Here is a 22,818-nt window from a genome sequence, read left to right as displayed (position 1 = left end):
TACATACCGACGTATAATGTGATATACATACCGACGTATAATGTGATATACATACCGACGTATAATGTGATATACATACCGACGTATAATGTGATATACATACCGACGTGTCATCTGACGTACCTCTCCACATGCGTAGTGATGTGCATAAATGCGATACGGGCACAGCGCATCCCTCGCTGAGAAAAAAATGGTACCACTGGTCGATAGCGGAGGAGTGTAAACAATGGCAGAAAACACAAACAAGAAAAAAAAAAAAAGTGCAATATATTCGTAAACGCCAAGGTGATTACAATTGTTAACAGATTTATGAACGCATTTGTGAAGCATACATTTATGAACGCATTTGTTAAACAAATTTATGAATGCATTTGTCAACATTAGCTTTTTTCAAACACGCTCTGTCGTCATATCGCCTTTGTAACGTGGCAACTGGCAAAGTGAACGAAGCCAAGCCAAGTTAAAAAAAGGTGTTATAAAAGGTGTTAAAAAAAAGCCATTTATTTTTTTTTTTAAATGAACACAGAGGAGGAAGGGAGAAAAAATACACATATTTACAAGGACGAAAAAAAGGGAGCTTCATTCTCGACGTCCACGTAACACCAGTATCATTACGTAGTTTAGCACAAACGTACATAACGCGCTGCCTGAATCGTACACTCATTGATACGCTGTGGAGAAAGAGGAGTCGCCCATCCCCCACCAAAGGCGACACTTCCAAACACATCACGTGCATATACAAAAGTAAGTAAAAAAAAAAAAATGAACAAAATGAATAAAACGATTGGTACGGAGTTGTGCACATGAGTAGAGACACCGACCAATCGGATTGCCACTGATGCGGTTTCCCCCCAGGGGGTAATAAAAGAACCTACCAAGTAGGGTATTTAAAAAAGGGGGGATGTACTTGTAACCTGTGTGGGGTACCCCCAAACGCAGCTTTACAAAGGGGGGGGATACATTTCACCGCACTTATTGGGCAAATGTGTATGCCGCTTTAAAAAAATAATTCGCACCCCGAAATATTGTGAGCAAAAAATTGCATCGTGCAACTGTGAGGAAATTGTGTCTAAGGATAGGCTCCCATTTCAACTTTTAACTTTTTAACCTCGTTGCAGTTGTTTAAAGATGTGCATTTGTGTTGCGTCGCCACGAAGCAGCAATTGGTTTGCACGTGAGTGACACCCACGTGTATCCCGCTTCAACACATTGTTTTGAGTGTTCCCGTCCTTGTTTTCCACCGCAGGAGGAAAGTGAAGAGTCGGCACAGTAAAAGTGTGCACAAGAGGAGCAACAAAAGTGAAGTGGAAAAAACCACGTAACGGAAGCGAATCACGTGACAGGGGAAAACCACCCAACCCACACACACCTTCTCTCTACCTTTCACCACTTGATTAGCCACCCCCCGGAATGGAAAACTACGGGGGACTGAAATTCGCGGCGAAGGCTCCAACAGGAAGCAGCGCCTACGGCAAGGAGGACGGAATTGAGGTGAAATTTGAAAGGAAGGAAGATGAAAATTTTGTGTACTCGACGTACCAGCATGTGGAAACACAAGTGCAGAAGGAGGCAAGTACAGGTAGTGGTGGAAAAGGTGGTGCGTCGGGAGGGCAGGTCACTTTCTCCTGCAAGAAAATAAGCACCAGTTACGAAATCAAGGTAGAAAAAATGAAGGACAAAAAATTAGGAGTACTTTTAATAGGCATTGGAGGAAATAACGCCACAACGTTGTTAGGAGGAATTTGTGCAAATGCGAAAAAGCTCATGTACACAAATAAGTACGATGTGAAGAAGGCGAATTATTTGGGTAGCGTTTTTCTTTCCTCAAATGTGAGGCTCGGTTATGACGCAAAGAATTTAGAGCATTCCTACTGCCCTATACATAAGCTAATCGAGGTGTACAATCCTGAAAATATCACCTTTGGAGGATGGGATCTGAATAACCTAAACTTAAAAGATTGTCTCGTGAGAAACAAAGTATTTGAGCAGGACTTGGTGGAAAAAATAAAAGACGATATGAATTACGTTCCGCTTAAAAGTGTTTACTTTAAAGGAAATTTCATTGCAGCTAATCAACAGAAGAGAGTAAATAATATTCTTGTGGGAAAAAATAAGCTAGAGGTTTTGGAACAAGTGAGAAAACAAATTGGCTGCTTTAAAAAGACAAACAATTTAGACGAAGTAATTGTCCTGTGGTCTGGAAACACGGAAAAGAATATTGCACACATTCCAGGGGTGAATGATACATATGAAAATATTCTTTTGGCTTGTAAAAATAATCACCCTTCCGTTTCTCCAAGCATTGTTTATGCCTTGGCGTCTGTCCTGGAGAATTGCCCCTTCATCAACAGCAGCCCCCAGAATACTTTGGTGAATGGTGTAGTACAGCTAGCTCAGGAGAAAGGCATTTTCATCGTCGGCAATGACTTGAAGACGGGCCAAACGAAGATCAAGAACTTCCTCCTGGACTTTTACTTTGGCACGGGTAAGGCGACGCGGAGCAGCCAAGTGGCGCCGTTGCGCGCTGTTTGCTTCTTCCCCGCACACATACATACGTACACGTACACGCCGCACGTTCGCACCGCAGGCCTGAAGCCCAAGAGCATCGTCTCGTACAACCACCTGGGAAACAACGACGGGAAGAACCTTTCCTCGGACCTCCAATTCTACAGCAAGAAAATTTCCAAGAGCAACCTCATATGCGATTACGTAAAGGCCAACGAGCACATGTACGCTGATGAAGAAGAGGAGGCAGCCATGTCTCCTAACTTCACCAAGCAGAGTACAGACTACTGCAAGGGAGACAGCCTGCTGTCCACCACCACGGACGTCACAGATTTGGAAGCAGATTATGCATATGTAGATGCAATTGAAAACCAGAAAGTGAATAGCGAAATTGTTATCAAGTATGTGCCCTACGTAGGAGATGATAAGAAGGCTATTGATGAGTACATTAGTGAAATATTTATGAACGGAAAAAATACAATTTCATTATACAATGTGTGCCAGGATTCTCTTTTGGCTTCTCCCATTTTAATTGATTTAATTCTCTTGGTGGAGCTATCTCAGAGGGTTTACTTTAAGGGTGCATCGCTAGGTGCCTCGAGCATTGTTCCCCCTGCTCAGTCCAACATAAAGAACCCAATCAGCGTGGGTGGAGATTATCAATTGACTCATACCATCGTAAAACCCAAGTACCCTGAGTTTAAAAACATGGAGTGTGTTCTCTTCCTGTCTAGTCTGTTCTGTAAATCTCCTTTCAATTCAAGTGTGTACAAAACGAGACACTCATTCTTTTCGCAGTTGGAGAGTCTCTGCAACTATGTGCGAATTATTTGTGGTCTCCCTGTGGACGATCACTTGGACCTTCCCTACATGATCTGAGCAGCGGCTGTCGTATGATTTCCCCCCCGTGTACATGCGCGTCAGAGCACTGTCGTCTGCATCAGATGTGCGCCAGTACATTATAAAGACGCGAGAAGCTGACTTTACCCCTTGCCTCATCAACATTTATATATATGTATATATGTGCCCTCCGCGGAGTGAGCACTTACATATTCTCCTTTTAAATAATTTTTTTTATCAATACGTGTGTAACTTTGCAGGGTTGCTGAGACAAAAGCCCCGCTCCCATGTGTTCCATTTATTTACCTTTTTTTTTTATATATATTTTTTCCCCCCTTTTCACCTCTTTGCGAATGCCACCCACTTCTCCTGTTGCACTTTGCAACGTTCTCCCATTTATGATAATTTCGCGACAGGGTACAGAGAAGAGAAGAGGACAAAAAAAAAAAAAAAAAAAAAAAAAAAAATGAACATGTCCCTACAAAACTCCTCACAACGCCAAGTTAAAAGGCGAGTAAAAAGAATGTTACATGTATGTAAAAAGGCGGTGCCTTTCTTGCCTCATAAACAACATGCGCTTCCCTCACGACGCGCCTTGTTTCACCCTAAGTTAAGCTTCTTCGAGGCGATGGTGTGATAGATGAAGCGCTCCAGATTTGCTACTTCCCCTGTGCACTTGAAGTTGTGCATAATTTGTTTCTCGTCACGCAGCAAGCGGATGTCGTCCACACCGGTCCGCTGGCCGCATATCAGGTCCGTGAAGGCGAGCACCTGCGTGGGGGGCAATGTGACAATGTGCGATGCGATAATGTGTGCAAGGCGACTCTGTGTGCAAGGCGACTCTGTGTGCGATACGACAATGTGTGACGCGCCATCAACTGCGTACTGTAGAAAAACCCACCTCATCATCAGGAATATTCACGCCGACGTAAATGACGGAAGAGGAGGACTCCTGCATTTGGTACTGCTTGAGACATTCGTTGATCTGGGGGGGGAGGCGGTAAATGGGACAAGTGTAAAAATGACGGCGTGATGGATGGGGGTAGGGCGGGGCGTCACCCAAAACTTACATTTTCGTGAGCAGATAGGAAGAAGAAAACCTCCAGGACGATATTTCTGGTGACCTTTTTTTTTGTTAAGACGTTGTGATACGCTCTGTAGAGGCTGTGCAATATGTGGTTGTCACTGAAAATCTGAAATGGGCGTTAAGTCAAAAGGGGGACAGCAGTATTCAGGGTTTATGTGTTTATGCGAATTGTGGTTTACGATAACAGGGAATTGTTTTGGTGGGGCTACTCTCTACCACATGGTACACATGCTCTGGTGCTGGTGGTAGGGGAGGGAGGAGGTTGGCCCCTGCGCGTGTTTGTTTTACTCACCATTTGGCCATCTAACAGGAGAAAGAAGCGCCGCATGTCAGGGTCTCCAGCCAGCGTTTTTTCATTGTACACTTGTAGAAGCTGCTTTGCATTGGTGACATTTTTAAACACCTCAAGGGTTACACTAACAGTTTCGTCTGCGATGTGAAGTTGCCTCTGCATTTTCCCCCCGATTTGTGTCGTTGCGCTTGCTCTGTTCGTTTGTTTTGCCTTTTGCTGCTTCCTTTTTGTGCTTCCTTTTTTTTACTACCTTTTTTTTGCTACCTTTTTTTGCTACCCTTTTTTGCTACCCTTTTTTTGTTCGTTGCTCCAAGTGCGCCAAGTTATCACACAATAATGCAGCCCACCCCCAGCCCACCTTGCGGCGGAAGGCACCGTCCAGTGCGTGCTTCTTTTCCCCTGGGTAGAATGTCAATAAACATACAACAGCGCACAAGTGCACCCGGGTCGAAAAGGAGAAACTTTTTTAGAAAATTCAAATGGGAAAACGGCAGGGGAAAGGATATTTCACTTTGGAAGCGCTTCACAAGCGTGGCAAGAAAAAGGTAGAAAAAATGAGTCGTATTATATATTTGCCTTCAAAAAAAAAAAAAAAGGGAACCCCACACTGCCCTTTTAAAAAGGGAAATGACAAAAGGAGGGCAGTGACACAAACAGAATGGGTACAAACAAATAGGTGCCTTTTTTTTTTTTTTCAAGTCTGCTTTGGAACCGAGGTAGTCCTTTTCTCAGTTAAAGGTTATAATACACCCCCCCCTCTCAAGTGTGTGTGTATATCACCTTTTGTACATAAGAAGGAATGGGGTAGTTGTAGGATGTTCACACTTGTTAAGTAACTCCTCTGTGTGGTGAAGGCTCTCTCAATCCTCTTTTCTATTCTCTTCAAACAATGCTTCTTATGAGGATGCACTCCCCAGTTGTTGAGGCAAAGGTGGGAAGAGCGTCACTGTCCAAGCATACGTGTACACCACGTTATGTAAATACGCATGTGCATGTACACACCTAGGGCCAACCCCCACAACTGTAGAAGAAACAAACAGTGCAGTCCCCTCCCAGGTGACAAGAACAAGTAATTTTGTCATCTGTTCACATGCTTACCACATATGGTAGGTGCAAAAAAAAAAAAAAAGGAAAAGGGAGGTAACCATTGCTCCTTGTGCTCTTTTTAAGTACCGCTAAAACAGGTTCAGAAAGTTTGTTGTGGAGGGGCACATGCACTGATTGCACGATGGACAAAAAAAGTCACAGAGGATTAACTCCCCTGCCCCCGGAAAAACAAATACAGCCACGTCACCAACATGGGCAGGGGTTCGTGTTAGAGGTAGAAGTCTTTTCTTTTAAATAGGCGTATAAATAAAAAATGACAATTATGCATTAATAAAAATATATGGTTCAAAAAAAATACTCTATGTGAGGTGGGGAGAATATCACATGGTTGCTACTACATGATGACAAAAACGGAAGAGGATTAAAATGAGGAGAATTTCCAAAGCACTTGAGTGCACGGGTGTCTTTCTTTTTTTTTTTTTTTTTTTTTTTTACTTGCATCTCCTGTGTAACTTGGCACAAAATTTTTGTTCTTCATATTTGGACAAATTCCTTTTGAGGTCCTATTTATAATATATGTTTTGGCGAAACGACGACCGCCATTGTTCTGTTCCGCGTGCAAAGAGTTGAATTGGGCGTCAACGTGGTGACTGCAGTGCGTACACATACTATGGGACATGGTGAAGAGGAAAAAAAAAAAAAATGCCAATGTTGTCTCACCGGTTGCATCACCTGATATACCAGCAGTTATATGCCTTCACCTATGTCAACACATTTCTGCGCTCGTTTCAAAGACGATAGTGTGTACAGAATGCACTTTTTTTTTTTTTTTTTTTTTTTTAGTTCACTCGGAGGGGCGAAACGGCGGCACCGCGGAACGTCAGGCCATGTGTTAACGAAGCAGTTATGAACTCCCAAACACGCTCACATGGGAAGATACAAACACGAAGAGAACAGAGATGAAAAAAGTGGCCTCGTTTTTTTCCTCCCTTTGTCTTCTTATCCTCCTCGCCTACGTGAACCATGTGGAATTGGTAGCATGTGTTAGTAGAGCCCTCAGAACGGGCGCCGGGAAGAACGCATGGACAGACCAATGGAGACATAGCATGGAACCCCTGGGTGGGCACCATCAATCGAAGCAGCCTCAACAGAAGAAGCAACCTGAACAAACGAAGCAGCCTGAAGTGGCTGATCAGAACACGAGCCAGGCAGCGAAGAAGGACACATCTGAACGAAATACACAAAACAAAAAGGGGCTCTACTCGTTCGTGTCACTCGAGTTCATACCCTTCATGGTGCACACACTAATGCACGCGGGGGCTAATCAAAACAAGCCCAGTGAAGTGGAAGAGAAGCACATTTACAACTTTGAACAAAGTCCAACAGTGAGATATATGCTCATGGCTCAGGAGCGCCGTGATAACTTCATGTATATGTGTTTTCTCGTCGTATCTTTTATCGTGATCATGTTAATTGCAATTTTTATTTTAAAATTTTTTTTCAACCTTTGACAAAGTATAATGTTAGCCATAACACTTATGGGGGCGGTGAGAGGTGGTCCCTTAAATGGGCGTTATATAAGGTCTAAGTAGGTGCCCATTATATATAAAAGGTGACACCCTCCACAAAAAAAAAAAATCACCCCAGTGGGGATTCCTTTACGTGTTGTTCAGGCAGAAAAGAATTAAAATTGACAGTTAGTTAGGTAATATTTTGGAAAAAAAAAAAAAAAGAAATAAATAAAAATAAAATAAGTAAACATTTTTGTGCACAAAATACATATGTACATATAGCGGTCAACAGTCCGAGCGCGATCTCACATCAACTCTTCTGCGCATCTAATCTCGTGTGGAGAGGTACAATTCGTTCAGATCCTTCGGTGCTATGATCACACGTTACACGCCACACGATCACTTGGAGGTCTTGTCATTCTTAGCGCTCCCGCTGTTCTTGTTCCCCTTGGCCGCGCCTTTACTCTTATTCCCTTTCCCCTTTCCGCTACTTCCCTTAGCGTTGCTGGACGGCGCACTTCCCTTTGGCGCTTGTTGCTCATTTGTATTTTTCTGTGAAGCTGCGTCTACACCCTTTTTGGGGGTATTAGATTCGGTGCAACTGTTACTGTTTCCGCACAGTGCCATTTTATTATCTTTAATTTTGATCGAACTTTCATCAAGGGGTAGGGGGTGCAAACCGCTGCTGTTGGGAGGAGCACTCTGCCTGTCGCCTGGGCCCATTTCTAGCTCCCCTTCGGTGGGCAATTCTGCTCCATATGGACCTGCACTATTACCACAGTTGTTGTTGTTGTTGCTGTTGTGAAGAGCTTGGGTGCTGGTGTATCCTTCCTCCATGTGGGCATGGTTACTCAAGCGGAGAAATGGTAGTCCTCCCACAATGGCGTTTCCACTTCCAATGGCACTGCTGTGCTGCTCCTCTGACGGCATCGCATCCTTACGCCCACTTGACTTCATTTGCCCACTACTCATATACATTGCCAAGCTACTCAGGTCAAAGTTCATATCGTTGCCGCTTCCATTACTTTGAGGAGCAATTGGGTAGTTTGTGGAGTGGTTATGAGTGGTACTGCTAACACTTTGCTTTTCTTCATCCGTGTGCTTCTTCACATTAGCTTGCTTTTTCCCCGTACAGACGTGCACCTTTCCGCTGGTGTGCCTTCGATCTCTAATATCTTCCTCCACCACAGAAGAGCTCTCCCCTCCTCTGCTACCAATCTGGGCATTATTATTTGCGCCCTTACCGTCCTTATGGTCCCCAAGGGCTGTGGCCGTGTTGCTGCTCATTCCTTCTTGGTCTACCTTTTGCTTCATCAAATTGAAAATCAAATTCTGTTGCCTCTCGTCAAAGTCTTTAAATTTGTTCGCGAGCTCCACATTGGCATATGTCTTGTTGAAATAGGTGGAGGTCAGGGGGTTGCTAAATTGCATGGCCAGGTTGTTACCGCTTGCATTACTGCTCACATTACCGCTGTTCATGGATGTTCCTTCTCTGAACATGCTCTTCACTTCTGCGTATGTGTGTGTGGGCTTTCCATTTGGCAAATCGGAATTGGGGCTTCTGGCGCAGCTTGGGTTAATTATGTCGTACACGTTGTTTAAATATACCATGTGCTTGTTTTGCTCTTCTGCAGGGTGCATGTTCATGGGGAGGTGTGTTCCACTGGTGTTGCTCATCAGGTCGTTTGGCGGCATGATATTGGGTTTGCTCCTGGGGATGTTTCCGCTGCTGTTGCTGGGTTCTTCCTTCCCTTCCTCGAGGTTGAAAAAGGAGTTAGGGGGGCCATACTTCCTCAAGAACACGGAGTTCGCCTTGGCGTCATAGAGGTTGCTGTAGCTGTTCGAGGGGGGCAAGTGCGTGAGGCCTCTCACACTTCCGCCGCTAATATTTCCACCGCTAACATTGCTGCTGCTACGCGGATCGACGGCCTTGCCGCTTGCCTCCGCCCCCAGCAGGCTGTACTTGGTTGGCACGTTCCTCCTGACCCCATTCTGCAGGCCCACCATCATCCCGTGGTTGTTACTTTCAGGGAAAAAGGCGTCCCCCACCATATGACTGCCACTGCCTCCGCTGTTCATGTTCATAGGTTTAAACAAGTCCTTGTTATTCATATCGGAAAGCATATTCACAATGTTAGACTCGCTCATGCTCTTCGTTGGCTCGCCTCCTCCGCAAGGAAAATTATTTTTCAGTGCATTCTGGTACTTTATGTTAGGTGGTATGTTTTGTGCCCCGTGGTTGTTGTCGCTCAGGTAGTGCCCCATGGGGAGTTCGCCCCTGACTGGAAGGTGGTCACCACTCATCGATCCGAAGTTCCCCATCCTCTTGAATAACAAAGCGTTGGGGGAGCTATTCAGTAGGTCCATATCATGTGCGCCCTTTTCCATGCGGTTCAAAGTGTTGTTATTGTAGGAGGACGACGAGGGAGTGACAAGTTCATTCATATAATTCGCGACGGAATTATTGCTATTCATTCGAAAGTCCTGAGCTAGTCGTTTATTTTCCATTTGATTCCCTCTCGGTATTGTGTTGTTAAGCATGTCCTTGTACTCCTGGGGCATCTTGGCGTTACTGTTTTTACTCATCATGTTGTTGTGGTGAATAAAATTTTCAGTTACGTTTGCAAATAGGGCTCGATATTTCATTTCAAGGTTTTCGTTCATGTATACATTTTCCTCCATCGGGGGGGGAGGCACATGATTTCCACTTCTATTTGTGCCCTCTGTGTGGTAGCTCGCGGCGTCATACGCAGCTGCGTCATAAGCGGGGGAATCGTTTACGGCGACCTGCTCTTCCTTTTCTTCATTTGCTCTACTCATATTATTTTTGCACAAGATCTCCGCGATGGGGTTTCCAAAGCCTTGTGGGTAAGCATTCACATTTGTGTTAAGTGCGTTGTTGCCGTCTAACTGGAAGGAACTGGCATCATCAGCACGTTCATCTGTGTGGTCCTTTCCACTCTGGTTACCTCCACCTGCACCAGCAACGACGTTACCCTCCTTTTTTTTCTTCTTCTTGTCGCGAGCCTTCTGCTTCTTCCTGTCGTAACTGTCCAAGTCCTCCTCGCGATCCGCTTCAGGCACAAGGTTAGGGGGTTCAATGTTCCGTTCCTCCGCTCGTCCCAAGGAACTTCCAACATTATGTTCAAACGTATTGCTCAAAATATTTTCATAAAAGCCGTTCATTTTTTTAATATTTTCATTTTCTTCATTATTGCTACTATCCTTCATTCGCATCATGTGTTTCTGTTCGAGGATTCTTTTTTTTTTTTTGTCCTGCTCCTTTTCGAACTCCTTTTCATTTTTGTTATTTATAAAATGCTGTATGGACGCTTTGAAGTCTTCCAAGAAGGACATGTTCGTTGGCTTCCCTCCTTGGCTGCTTTGCGCGTGTGACTTCCCCATACCACTACTACTTAGGCTGCTCACACTGTTCATACTGCTGGTGTAGTTGGGGGGAGGGCCAAGGAGAGGGTGTTCATTTTCTCCTTTCTTTTGCGTGATTTTCTTTTCCATTTCATGATACGAATTGAACACTCTGCTGTTGTTACTACCTCCGGTATAGAAGTGGTCAAAATGATCACTGTCGTAGTTTCCTCTGTTCAAGCTAGTTGTGAGGTTTATGTCTTTCATATTTTTTTCGTTTGATGGTGCCTTGGCCAAATGGTTGAGCGGTTCCGGGTGGCAGCAGCTGCAGTTGATGTGGGGGTGACTTCCTACATGACCGCCGCTGTGATTACCCCCTACGTGACTGCCGCTGTGCCCAGTGCCCTTCCCCGGGGCCGCCAACTGGTTGGTAGGGAGATGCATGAGGTTCAGGTTGTTCGTGCTGAATGAGTTACTCTTGTAATTGCCGCCCCCATAAAGATGACCGTTGCCATACTTGCTCTTCACCTGCATCGCGTTAGCGTCATTGTAGGAGCTGTTTTTCAGTACCTTTGCTTTCTCAACGGGAGGGTTGTTGTTGTTGTTGCTTCCGCCTCCTGGGACACCTCCCAGATTGTTCACGGGTACTCTGCCTTCGAGGTTCATTTGATCATCCATACCGCTTCTACTATCCGCCTCGCCGCTATAATTGACCTTTCCGTACAGGTCGTGAAATTTGTTCAAATTGGTGGTATTACTCACATTGCTGGTGTTGCTGGCGTATGGGTTGGCCCCCGGCACCAGTGGTCCTTTCATGTCATCATGCATACCTGGGTAGGCCATGCCACTGAGGAAGTGGCCAACCTCCTTAAGTATTTTCTGCTCGTGTAGGTTTCCTCGCCTCTCCTGGTTGAAGTTCATGTAGCTGGCGTTTCCACTTGCTCCGTTGTGGAATTCCCTCCTGTGGGCTGCGGGGTCGTGTAAGCCCATTCCGCCGCTAAACGATCCGCTGAAGGAGCCACTAAAAGCGCCATCTACGCCGCTCACGCCGCTTACCCCGCCAACACCGCGCCCCATACTGATTGGTCCCTTTTCGAGCCGGAACTGGTCCGCACCAACGAAGGCATAATCAGGCGTTCCCCCATTTCCTCCCACATTGTCACCAAAGCGTACAGCGGGTTGCTGTCTCTCCTTATTGTTCATAATCTCCCGGCTCCGATTAAGCATCCTGAGCATTTTTTCATAAATTTCATTTCTTCTAATCATAACGTACTCATTGATCAGATATTTCTGCAGGACTTTATCGATGAGGATGATCAAAAAATTGTATATCGTTTTTTTCCTTTCGTACACATCAAACATACGAGATCTATCTTTATATAAAATGTATACAAAATTGTGTTCCTTTATATTTTCCTTGATCAGATTATTAGCGTCATTTCGAATGGCCTCAAATGCACTTTGTCCTTGAATGAACTTTTCCTTTAACCTTTTTATATTTACATTGCTCAAAATATTTTTCAACAAGAGGTACTCAAAAATTTTGTCAATGGAAATGTTAATGAAGAATTCAATATTGGTTGTGGTGTCGTCTTGTTTTATATTTTCTTTGAACTGAGGGAGAATCATATCATTTTCGTAAACCAGCAATTTTATTACCATGCTTAATCCATATAGCTGAAATGCGTTTAGTAAAAGGAGAGTAAAATTTGCAATATTAGCGTCTGCGAATTTTTGATTTATTTCTTCATCTCTTTTTGTTTCTTTTATGTATTTAATTTCTTTTTTTTTCTTTTTTATTTCAATCATTTCTTTTTCGTAATTCTCCTGACATTTATTCGTTTCCATTTTTATTCTTTCAATTTCCTTAATGAAGTTGTTGTAGCCATTTTCTTCATCCTCCTCTGGGTCCTCCTCTACACGATCAAGGTCAATGCGATCCACGTGCTCCATTTCGTACACCCCGGTACCGCTTCCCTTGACCCCATACTTCCCTTCCTCCCCACTCATCACCATATCCCGGCCAACTCCTCCTATTCCTTCTACACATCCTACACCTCCCTTCCTGTATCCTCCACTTCCAACATAAGATCCTTGATGATTGCTACTACCTCCATGGTTAAACATGTGCCTACTTTCACCAAAGCTAAAGAACGCCGTTTTGTTCTCCCTCTGACTCTTGTCCCCATCTGCTGCCTCCACAAATGGGATGGTTCCTCGCTGGTGCGGGTAACCCTTGTTTACCAAACCGCTCGGAGGTATGTTGCTAAAGAATCCTGGTAGGTGGCTGTTCGGGGGAAGCTCATACTGGCCGCTTCCATTCATGTTGTTACTAATATTACCGTTGCTGTTGCTACCACCAGTGTGTTTGTTCAACGAGGGGTGAAGCCCTACACTCATGCCACTCTCCTTTCCCATGAGCATCATCTGCTGTGCTTCCCGAGCGGCTTCTTCGTCTAAACTTTTCATCACTTCGAATTTTCCCTTCATCGCATCCCCTGCACTAAGCAGGTAGGCATTGTGTTGATTAAGAGGGCTATGTTGGGTCGGCTGTCCGTGCTGTGTGTGTGGCTCCAAAGGGAGGTGCCCACTACTACTAACCAATCTGTTATAATTTCCCTTTTTTAAAAGTTCGTTAGCTATTTTGTTTTCCTCTTCAAAGGGAGACATACCGTCATATCTGGCACCACGCTCTCCTTCCATCCGCAACATGTACTCCAAATTTGCCAAGTGCTCATTGTTCTCATTTCGGCGCCTCTCCATGTGTGGCATGTTGGCAAAGCTGCCTAGATGATGTTGCTCTCCCTGCATGTTGGGTTTTCCTTCAAGAGATTGTATGTGCGCCATGGTGTCAAAGGGACCGAAGTTTTCGAAGGGTTCAAAGTTACCCATAAAGTGGTTCCCCTGGCGCCCCTCGAGGAAATGCTCCTTCCTGAGTTCAGGGCCCAGGTCCATATGCGCATGGTCCTCAATAATTCCAAAGCTCCTTTTCCTGTTGCAGCTGTCGCTGTCCCCGTCGCTACTCCTATCCATGCCTTGATTTTTCAGACCGATCTGTTCATTTCTGCTAAGTTGGTGGTGATGGCCGTCCATATGCCCAGCGGGTAGTTGGCCCCTCTGTGGGTAGTACACACCGTCATCGTGCAGCTCCATTTGGTTTGCCTTCTGCCCCTTCTCCTTGTGAACCTTAAAGAATATCTTTTTGATTTTCTCCATGAGATCATTTTCCGCGGCCCTGTTCCTCACCTTCGTATTGGCGACCTTCCCCCTCCTGTTGCTACCAATGCTGCTGGTGCTGCCTAGCCTACATTCCGTCAATTCCTTTTTCTCTTCGTAAAATTTATATAAAACGAAAAATTGCTCAACGCTATTTAGGCGAAACATATTTTTATTTTTTATAAAGTTCATGGTGTGGAAATCTTCTCGGAGATACACCTGCGCGTTCAGCTTCTTCATAATGATGGTGAAAATGCATGTGATTTTTAAATAAACGCTTTTTGTGCTACCTACAATTTGGCTCTTGAGTTTTTGGCACGTGTTGATTCCTTTTTGCTTCAATGCATAGTTTAGGTTGTACAGGATGTTGTGGAAGTGGGTCATGACGATGCTTTTCGTTTCTCTCGTTCGTTCGGCTTGGTCATACGTGTGGGAACTCTTTGCATGGGTGTTTTTTGCAGAAGCGCTCTTCGCAGGGGTGCTCTTTAATGGGGCTGCGTTTGTCGTATCGCCACTTCCCAACTGGGGAAACTTCAAGTGACGCTTCAGAGCATACACAACGATGTCGCCGTTCCTTTTCTTCACATGCAAATTTTTCTTAAACAAATAGGACAGACACAAAATCAGCTCGTACAAAAATTCCACTGGTACTCTCCTCTCAACTTGCTTTCCCACCTCCTTAAACATTTCTTCTGTTAAATTTATTTCGACGTAATTCTTTTTCTTCTTCAAAGCATCTTTACCAAAAGCACCTAAAATATAAAAGAGAGTTTTCCTCAGCTTGGAAAAGTAAAAATATGTTTTGTAAATAAAACTGTTTCGTATGATGTTATCAATTATTATTTTCGCTTCGTTGAGCAGGAAGATAAAATCTGTTCTTAGCTTGCTGTTAATTTCTTCGTCTAATGTTTGGCCAATGCCATTGTTGAGCTTCTCCTGTTCCTGTGTCATTGTGAATGCCTGCATATCACCACCATTGCTCTGTGGTGTTGTTTCTCCTTCATTTGTTTCTCCCTTTGGTGTGTTCTTTTTCATGTAGAAAATATCGTTATGGTGCAATTTGAAGATGGGTTTTTTGTTTGTGCCGAGTAGTGATGCGTCGCTGATTGTTTGTTCCTCCTCCTCTTCCTCATTATCCTCTTCTTCCTCCTCCTCAGCCTCATCTTCGTCCTCTTCATCTTCATTCGATTCCTTGTCTGACCCAAAATATGACTCGTCGTCTGCACTCACCCCTCCTGCTGTGCTTGATTTTCTCTTCTCCTTAAGCACCTTGGCCTTTGCGGAAGCCTTTTTGCCATCACCAAGGGGAAGCTCGTCTTCCTTTTCCTCCTCCTTCTGTAGCAGCTGTGCTAGGAGCGGTTCACTTTGTCCTCTTTTGGGTCCTTTCTTCTTCATCGAAGGCTTTTCCTCACCTCCTCGGTTGACTGACCCTTGTGCATTTTCCTGCGCACCTTGCTCAGCATAGGTATTGTCATGTACACTTCCAGAGTGGTCTCTTCGAGCATACATGGCATCGTCGTCCTCCTCCTGCTCGTAATCTTCTTCCTGCTCATAATCCTCTTCCTCCTCCACCTCGTCATCTTCATCTTCCATCTCATCTTCCTCCTCCTCATCGTTTTCTTCCTCCGCAGCGATCGCTTCAACGTCGTCGTCTTCATCCTCATCGAAGTCACCAAACTCATCATCTTCCTCATAATCGTCAAATTCATTTCGGTCTTCTTCCTCTTGGTATGGTTCTTCCGCTATGTCCTTTGCACCTTTCACCTTCGTAGTGGTCTGGTCGGTCAACTTGCCCGTTGGGGCGCTAACCCCATGCGTAGGTGTCACCTTCGACTCCAAGCCGCGATCGCCTTCTACTTTAGTGGGTTCCTCCGTGGTGGTTCTCTGCATGGAAATCTTCTTCATAGCCTCATTTCGTTTATCATTAATGTTCATTTTGAGGATACGATTGACATAGCTATTTTCATCTTCCAAGCTCTCCGCAACCTCGAGCTCGTTGTCCAACACGGTCTGTAAGTCGCTGGCGAGGGGACATATAGCCTTGACGGTTCTGTCTGGGATTTTGTAAACTGCGTTACTCATGGAGGAGTTGATTCCGCCACTGGTCCCACCACCACCACTTGTGTAGGTTTTTTTCTTTTTTTTCAAATCTTCATTTACGTTGTAGAAGTAATAATCGGGGTTGTTGAACTCGAGGATGACGGAGTGCAAGAACATTCTGAAGCACCAATATTTGTCTAGATTGCTGAGGGATGGGTTCAGGTACTTTTTGTCTGCCACTAATGGGTGTCCTATATGTCTCATATGAACCCGTATTTGATGGGTTCTACCTGTATGGATCTTCACATTACAGAGGGTGAATTCTTTGGTGTAATTTTCTACTTCTTTAGGATCCGTCTGGAAATATTCTTCCGAGATGGAGTTGCATCTGAAGCAGAGGTGGTGGCACACATTTCTTTTCATGGCTGGGTAGCCAAAGCGCTTATCATATTTATTATAACTATTAGTGTTTTTGTTCGCCTTGGACATGTTCAGCCGTTTCAATAGTGCCTCCCGCTTGGACAGAGTAGTGTTGTTTGGTTCGTCTTCCGAGGTGGCCCCTGCTGCTTCTCCGTCCTGTTCGTCGTTTTGTAACCCCTGCGCAGAATCTTCTTTTCCTGTTCCATTCTGCTTAATCTTCCTCTTTGTTGCCTTCTTCTTTCGCTCCCCTTTTGTGAGTTCCTGGAGCTGCGAATCGGAGTGGTAGTTCAGGACGACTCTGCAGCTGTTCCTTTGTAAGAATGAATCATTGTCGTTGGCGTCCAGTATGGGTGCGTCGTACATGGGGTGCTCATAAGGATATGCACCATTTGCATTTCCCATCAGGTCGGTGTTATCCATTGTGTCCCCTTGGGCAGAGGGTCTGATCTGTTGAACGAAGAAGCGCTGAATAATACTTGCAAAGTTCCTCTTCTCATCATCCAAAAATTTATAATAATCATTACAATATATTTCCTTATTAATATCTTTCTTCACGGTACTATTGCAGTTGTATTTTCCAGCCAAAATCTCCTGCACAATATCTTCAATCTTTCTTTTAAGCCTAAAAACTTTGACGCAATTATATTCTGTGTATGCATCCGTACCACCCGTCTTCACAACTAAACTGAAGTGACTCTTACTATGAAAGTTATTGTACTCATGCGTTTGTATAGATTTATTAATACATCCCTTCTTCTTCTTAATCCTTCCATGGCAGAGTAATAAATATTCTTTATATACATTTCTTTTTCTAAATTGATCAAAGAGGAAATCTCTAGCATCTTTCGTTTTAGCAATAATTAAACTACCTGATGTTTCTAAATCAATACGATGACACAAGCCACATTCTAACTTGTGCCATTTTTTCACAGTCTCCAAATGAGGAAATGATTTCATCATGTAAAGATGAAATGACTCGACCCGACCACTATATATAACATCATTCAATGATATACTATTAATAATTTTTAGAACATCTCGATTCTTTTTTATTAATAAATGACATTTCTTGCAAAATCTAGCAACAATATTTTCACACTTGTTACACATATTCTCCATTTCCTTACATGAGGTACACATAAATTTAGTTTTCATTTTACATTTTATACATATCTTTTCTAATATGTTATAAAAGTAATCACTGTACTTGTTTATGTTGACCAGAAAGTTGTACCTGTTGTGAGATGTATATGCGGAGCAGTGATAGTATGCTGGTTTATAAATGACCATCCAAGTTTTTCCTTCGTTGCAAATGTATGGAATATCTTTATTGTAGATTCTTTTGAACTTGCTCTTCTTAGCAAACTTGGTGTTCGCGGCGATGGTGCTACTGTTCCCCTGTAGGGCCGTGCTACTACCCGTTCCACTTTGTACATTCAAACTACTTACATTCACATTTGCAGTTGCGTTTACGCTACTATTCATACCACTAACCGCATTCATTGTACCATCGTTTGGTGGTAATACACCTGTGGGTGATGTGGGAATAGATGTGGGTGCTGCCTTTCCACCCTTCGCATCCTCCACAGGAGAATCAACTTCATTCGCACTGCTGGGGAGGTTTTTACCTCCATCCAACACGGTTGCTTTCTTTGCCTTGTTTGCATTACTAGTGGGTGTAGCTCCGTCGGTGATCTGACCCTGTGCACCCGACATCTTCAAAGTACTGCTGTTCTTGTTGGAGGGCGACTGGTCATACAATGAAGCGTAGTTATTCTTCATCATCGTTCCTACCCCTATACCTGCTCCCCTCTTATCATATGCAATGTTTCCTACACCCATTTGAATTTCACTCTGCAAATCGTTACTAATGGTTCCCCCCTTGGCAAGATTTATTTTAACCTCCTTTGTACTGTTCAGGGCCTCTGTTTTGGTGAGGTGTTGTCCTTTTTTCGTGCTACTAGGTACACCTTTCATGGTGCCGCTCTGGGGTTGATTCAAACAACTGCCCTTATCCAGGAACGTGTTCATCAGTAGTTGGTTAATTTCCACGTTCCTACTGTAGAGGTCTTTTATAATATTTGGCTTGGCATTCCTTGAAACGAATTTGTCATATATTTCCTTCATCCTTGCAATATCCTTAACGCTAACCTGGAGGGTAGCTGTTGCGGGTGACTGCTCTTTTGCCTTACATTCCACGTTGCTTGCTCGATGTGGTTGTGAACGTGGCTTTGTCACCTGGTGAGGGAAGAGCCGATTATGCAGACCTCTTATCAAATCGCTATTGTATTTAAATACTAGGGTATAGAAGGAAGAGATGGATTCCTCCTTTTCTTTTATGTAATTAATTTTTCTCAAGGCAATGTTAAAGTTCAATTTAAATTTGATAAAGTTGTGCATGTGGATGTATTTGCGCACGGCCTTTTCATGCATGGGATCGTTTTCATTGATGACGGCTAGCTCGCTCTCCGTTAAGGTTGTTAAGAGGTCTCCTCTTTTGCCTTGTCCCAAATCGTATTTCTTATCTCCCATATCATGCTTCTTCCTGTCTGCGTGCTGTTTCTGCGTTTTGCTATGAATCGCATCGTCCGCGTCGTGGCCAAACTTGTCATTACCCCATACCTGGAACACCTCCCCTGAGGCAGCGATATTAACATCACATGAAGTAATAGCGCAATTTACCAGATCGTCCAAATTGAGACTTTCAAAGAAAGCCACGTCCCTCTCGAAATTCTCACTCCAGTCCTTTGCGAAGCTCTCCTTCATCAATTGCAAATACTCCGTGTTCACCAGTTGGTAGTATTTCTTATTCAGTTCGAGAAAGTAATTAGGGCTAAGTGGTCTAGGGGCCTTGTCCTCAACCAGATAAGATAATATTTTCTTATTACTAATGAGAATAAGAACGTAAATAATTTTGCTAATGTTTATGTTGATCAATACATCCTCTTCTGGTGCTTCATCTTGTATATTTTTTATTTTTATTTTAACTTTTTTCCCTTCTTCATCTTCATCCAAGTCATTTTCTTCCTCTTCATCATCCTCTTCCATCTCATCATCCACGTCATCCTCAACATCATCAATGATGACGCCATTGCGTGTGTTTTTTTTTTTCTTTTTTTTCTTTCCACTTTGGTTATTGTTGGTTACTGTTTCTATGGCTGCTTCACTCTTGGTATTGCCCTGTGTACTTCGCGAACCGGTAGTAATTTTTTCCTGCTTCAATGATTGTTGGTCCTGATTTTGTGTCTTCTTCATTTCAATGATCGTGCTACCTGCGGCTTCCACCGCTGTTGCGCTACCGGACGAGCAGCCATCGACTCCTAGGAAAAGCGACTCTTCCACGTTGACCTTATTATAATACACATAATCATTCAAGTAGGTGATGTTGTTGAGCAGGAAGTCCAAATCCATTAGAGAGAAATAATTGCCAGCAAGGAGGTACACAAATAGGAAGATATTGGTTCGAATGTTAATATCCAATATGTGTTGAGTCAAAATTAAAAGTTTGTCATGGAAAATATATTCCCTCCTGAAAATTTCACAAATGTATTTAATATCAACTTGCTTTTTTTTTTTCACAACTTTTTTATTTCTTGCTTTGTTTTTGTCACTTGGGCTATCTGGCACAAGAATCTTTGAAATTAATTTTCTTTTCAACATGCTTAACAGTTTTATAATTTTTTCATTTTCGTATATATTGTACTGGTTATTTTCTCTTCTATCCTTGTGTTCTTCTTGTATGTTCACATCTTTGGTAGTCCCTTTTCCACCAACGTCACTGTTGTCTTCTGTGTGTCTTTCCGTTGGTGTTGCGCCTATTGCCATGTTCATTATTGCTCCTCCTGCTCCTTTATTTTTCTTCATTCCACTGGACAAGGTAATTACGCTGGTGGCGCCACTTGAAATATGTTTCATCGTACTACCTTCCTCTGATCCAAATTTAATGTTCAATTTGACAATCAACTCATTCATGGCGCTAAGGAATTCTTCTCCTATGCTCAGATATCCTTCTGCCGACAGGTGGTCCAGCCGTATTACGTTTTTCTTTAGTTTCTTTTTCGTTATTTCTACCATTTCGTTGTAAAGGTACGCTGCGACGGTGTCCACTTTATCCATTTTTTCAATCTGCTCCGAGATGTTTTTGCAGAAGTAGTTGTTGATGGGGTCTTCTACATTCTGCTCTTGGGCTTCTCCCGAGGCGTCTTGAACCGTTTTGGCGCCCACTTCTGCGTTCACATCTGCTTTCACCTCCACTGTCGCGTCCACTTTCCCTTCCAACTTTTTGGCTTCTCCCCCTTTCTTCGATTCAGGCTTCTTCATTTCTCCCTCCTTATTTGCCTTCCTTTTTTCGCCGCCTTTTCCCTTTTCCTCATCTTCAGCTGGGCTACTGCCTCCTTTCTGCTTCTTTTCCTTTCCCTGCTGATTCTTCTTTGCGCTTGCACTTTTACTCTTCTGGCTGGGTTTGTCCATCTCCTCGTCCACATCACTTTCTACGGTGGCACCTTCATCCTTGGCGTTGATTCCCTTGTCCGCTTTCTTCTTTGCACCCTTTTTCTCACCTACTTTCACGTCATCACTTTTGACTTCACCGTTTCTCTTCTTACCAATGGCTTCCACTTTTTTCGCGCCCTCTTCATCAGTCGGACTAGCCTTCAGCTGAGCTGCTCCCCCTTTGTTATCCCTTTCCTTCTTCAGCTCTGCTTCCTGTTGCGCCTTCTCCTTCTTGGGGGTCAAACTGTCCACCTGACCGAGGCCATTTGCACCAGTATTGTCTTCCACGACCCGTTTGTTCTTAACCGCCGCGTTGCTATTACTCACAACACCTTTGTCTTTATCCTGGTGCGTGCCTTTTTCCGCCTTGCTGTTCTTAGTACCTCGTTTATTGTTACTAGGGGGTTGTACAGAAGCAGCGTCCTCCTGGGCTTTACTCTGTTCTCCCTTCTTTGGTACCGCCTCCGAATATGTCTTCTTCAAGTCGTTCGTGTCAAGTTTGGATGTGTGTGCCGGTTTGTCCTGCTGACCCTGAGTAAGCACAACATTTTCTTCCTCCAACATTTTCTCCGCCTGACTCTCTAATATTTTACCTTGTTCCTTGCTTTCGCTCACCGTGTTAGTAATGCTTCGTACATACCCTTTGGATAATTCTTTGTTGTGGTGATCTTCTTCCCCTTTCACTTTTTTACTGGCTTCTCTTTTCTTTGCCAGCTCATTCATCATTTTGTTGTAGAGACCTTCTGTATATTTTTCGAACCTCTTTTGTATTGTGTACACGTTTTTCACATGTTCTGTGCTTAATTTCTCGAACTCTAGTAGAAGTATTTCCTCAATGTCATTTTTTACATTGTTCTTTCTAAGGTTTCGTTCGATGGCGTTATCGCCTGGGGTGGTGGGACATGCGCAGCTGCATGTGGGTCCACATGTACCAACACAAGTGCCTCCACAAACACCGCTACACAGAGCGTTGTACCCAGTACCACACGCACCACTACACACACCGCCACACCCAACACCACCACATGCAACACTTCCGCATCCAAAATTGCACGTTGTCATATCTCTTTTTCCCCTGTTGTTACCATCAATGGGATTTACATATGAGTGATCTCCTCCACCTGTGGCACTTTTTTCTTGTGTTTTTTTTTCATTTCGCAAAAGGTCCTCATCTTCATACAGGGCGTTATTAAATATAATGGTCGTGTTTTCCATTTCGTCCAATATACAATTGTCGTCTCCAGAGAAGTTCGAAATATTATCACTGGACACGGAGAGGACTGAGCTGTTAGTTGAGCGATATGAATTTTCCAACACGTTCATTTCGTCCATCAGTTCTTCATTTTGATACACCGCCTTCATGAAATTGTCATCCCATGGAAACTCATTCGACATGGTCGTCGTTACAGTACCAGTGACTGACCCCGCCTTCCCTGCGTTGTCAGCACTGCGTGCTTGGGAAGTTTGACTTCGCTTCCTACTCATGTCATCCCCAATGACATCTTCAGGGTTAATTTCGCAATTGCTTCTAATCGCCTTCATCATCTTCTCTTGGCCCTTAATGTAATTCATTTTTTCCCTCAACTCTTCTTTTTTAATCTTTTGGCACAAACAAACATAATTGCTTTTGCAGGTGGAGCAGAAGTTCGTTTTGTTCAGCTTTGAATTTTCTATGCATTTTATATGTAAGTTATTCATGTTGTGATTTCTCTTCAACTGGATCACGATAGTGTTGTTGTATTTTTTCAGAAGCTTCTTAATGCTGCATGAGAACTTTCGAATTTTTTCCAGACAGTAGAGTTCTGATTCTTCATACACATTTATTTCCTCCAATTTTATTTCCAAATCTTCTTTAACTAATTTTCGCTCCTTGATTTTGGGGATAAACCAGTTTAGGATGTAGTCCTGAAGGAGCAGCTTCGAGTAGCAGATTATCATGCCTGCGATGGGAGGGAGGGAAAGGGAAATGAGGGGGGGTGGGTCAACGGTGTACACAACGACAG

General features: G+C 43.7%; 4 protein-coding genes across 4 annotated transcripts in view; 2 read left to right on the top strand and 2 right to left on the bottom strand.

The window, feature by feature from the left end:
* Positions 1–1,410: 1,410 nt before the first annotated feature.
* AK88_04796 (uncharacterized protein) lies at positions 1,411–3,384 on the top strand (the record flags this gene model as incomplete). Its single annotated transcript, XM_012482400.1, has 2 exons — positions 1,411–2,485; positions 2,588–3,384. The coding sequence occupies 2 exons, from the start codon at positions 1,411–1,413 to the stop codon at positions 3,382–3,384; spliced, it is 1,872 nt and encodes a 623-aa protein (XP_012337823.1).
* Positions 3,385–3,945: 561 nt separating this feature from the next.
* AK88_04795 (uncharacterized protein) lies at positions 3,946–4,886 on the bottom strand (the record flags this gene model as incomplete). The annotated part of the gene is made up of 4 exons (XM_012482399.1): positions 3,946–4,116; positions 4,247–4,330; positions 4,416–4,538; positions 4,725–4,886. The coding sequence occupies 4 exons, from the start codon at positions 4,884–4,886 to the stop codon at positions 3,946–3,948; spliced, it is 540 nt and encodes a 179-aa protein (XP_012337822.1).
* Positions 4,887–6,730: 1,844 nt separating this feature from the next.
* Positions 6,731–7,282, top strand: AK88_04794 (uncharacterized protein; the record flags this gene model as incomplete). The annotated part of the gene is made up of 1 exon (XM_012482398.1): positions 6,731–7,282. One exon carries the CDS (start codon positions 6,731–6,733, stop codon positions 7,280–7,282), a length of 552 nt encoding a protein of 183 aa, XP_012337821.1.
* Positions 7,283–7,681: 399 nt separating this feature from the next.
* The window catches only part of AK88_04793 (uncharacterized protein), a gene marked incomplete at both ends in the record, with an annotated part of 31,959 nt that continues 16,822 nt past the window's right edge, over positions 7,682–22,818 (bottom strand). The window contains 2 exons of the mRNA XM_012482397.1: positions 7,682–21,702; positions 21,901–22,755. Coding sequence (XP_012337820.1) covers positions 7,682–21,702; positions 21,901–22,755 — 14,876 coding nt within the window. The remainder of the gene's footprint in view (positions 21,703–21,900; positions 22,756–22,818) is intronic.

The sequence above is a fragment of the Plasmodium fragile genome, assembly GCF_000956335.1.
Source record: "Plasmodium fragile strain nilgiri unplaced genomic scaffold supercont1.76, whole genome shotgun sequence".
NCBI lineage: Eukaryota > Apicomplexa > Aconoidasida > Haemosporida > Plasmodiidae > Plasmodium > Plasmodium fragile.
The sequence above is the reverse complement of the archived record's forward strand: the minus strand, read 5'-3'. Positions and strand labels throughout refer to the sequence as shown.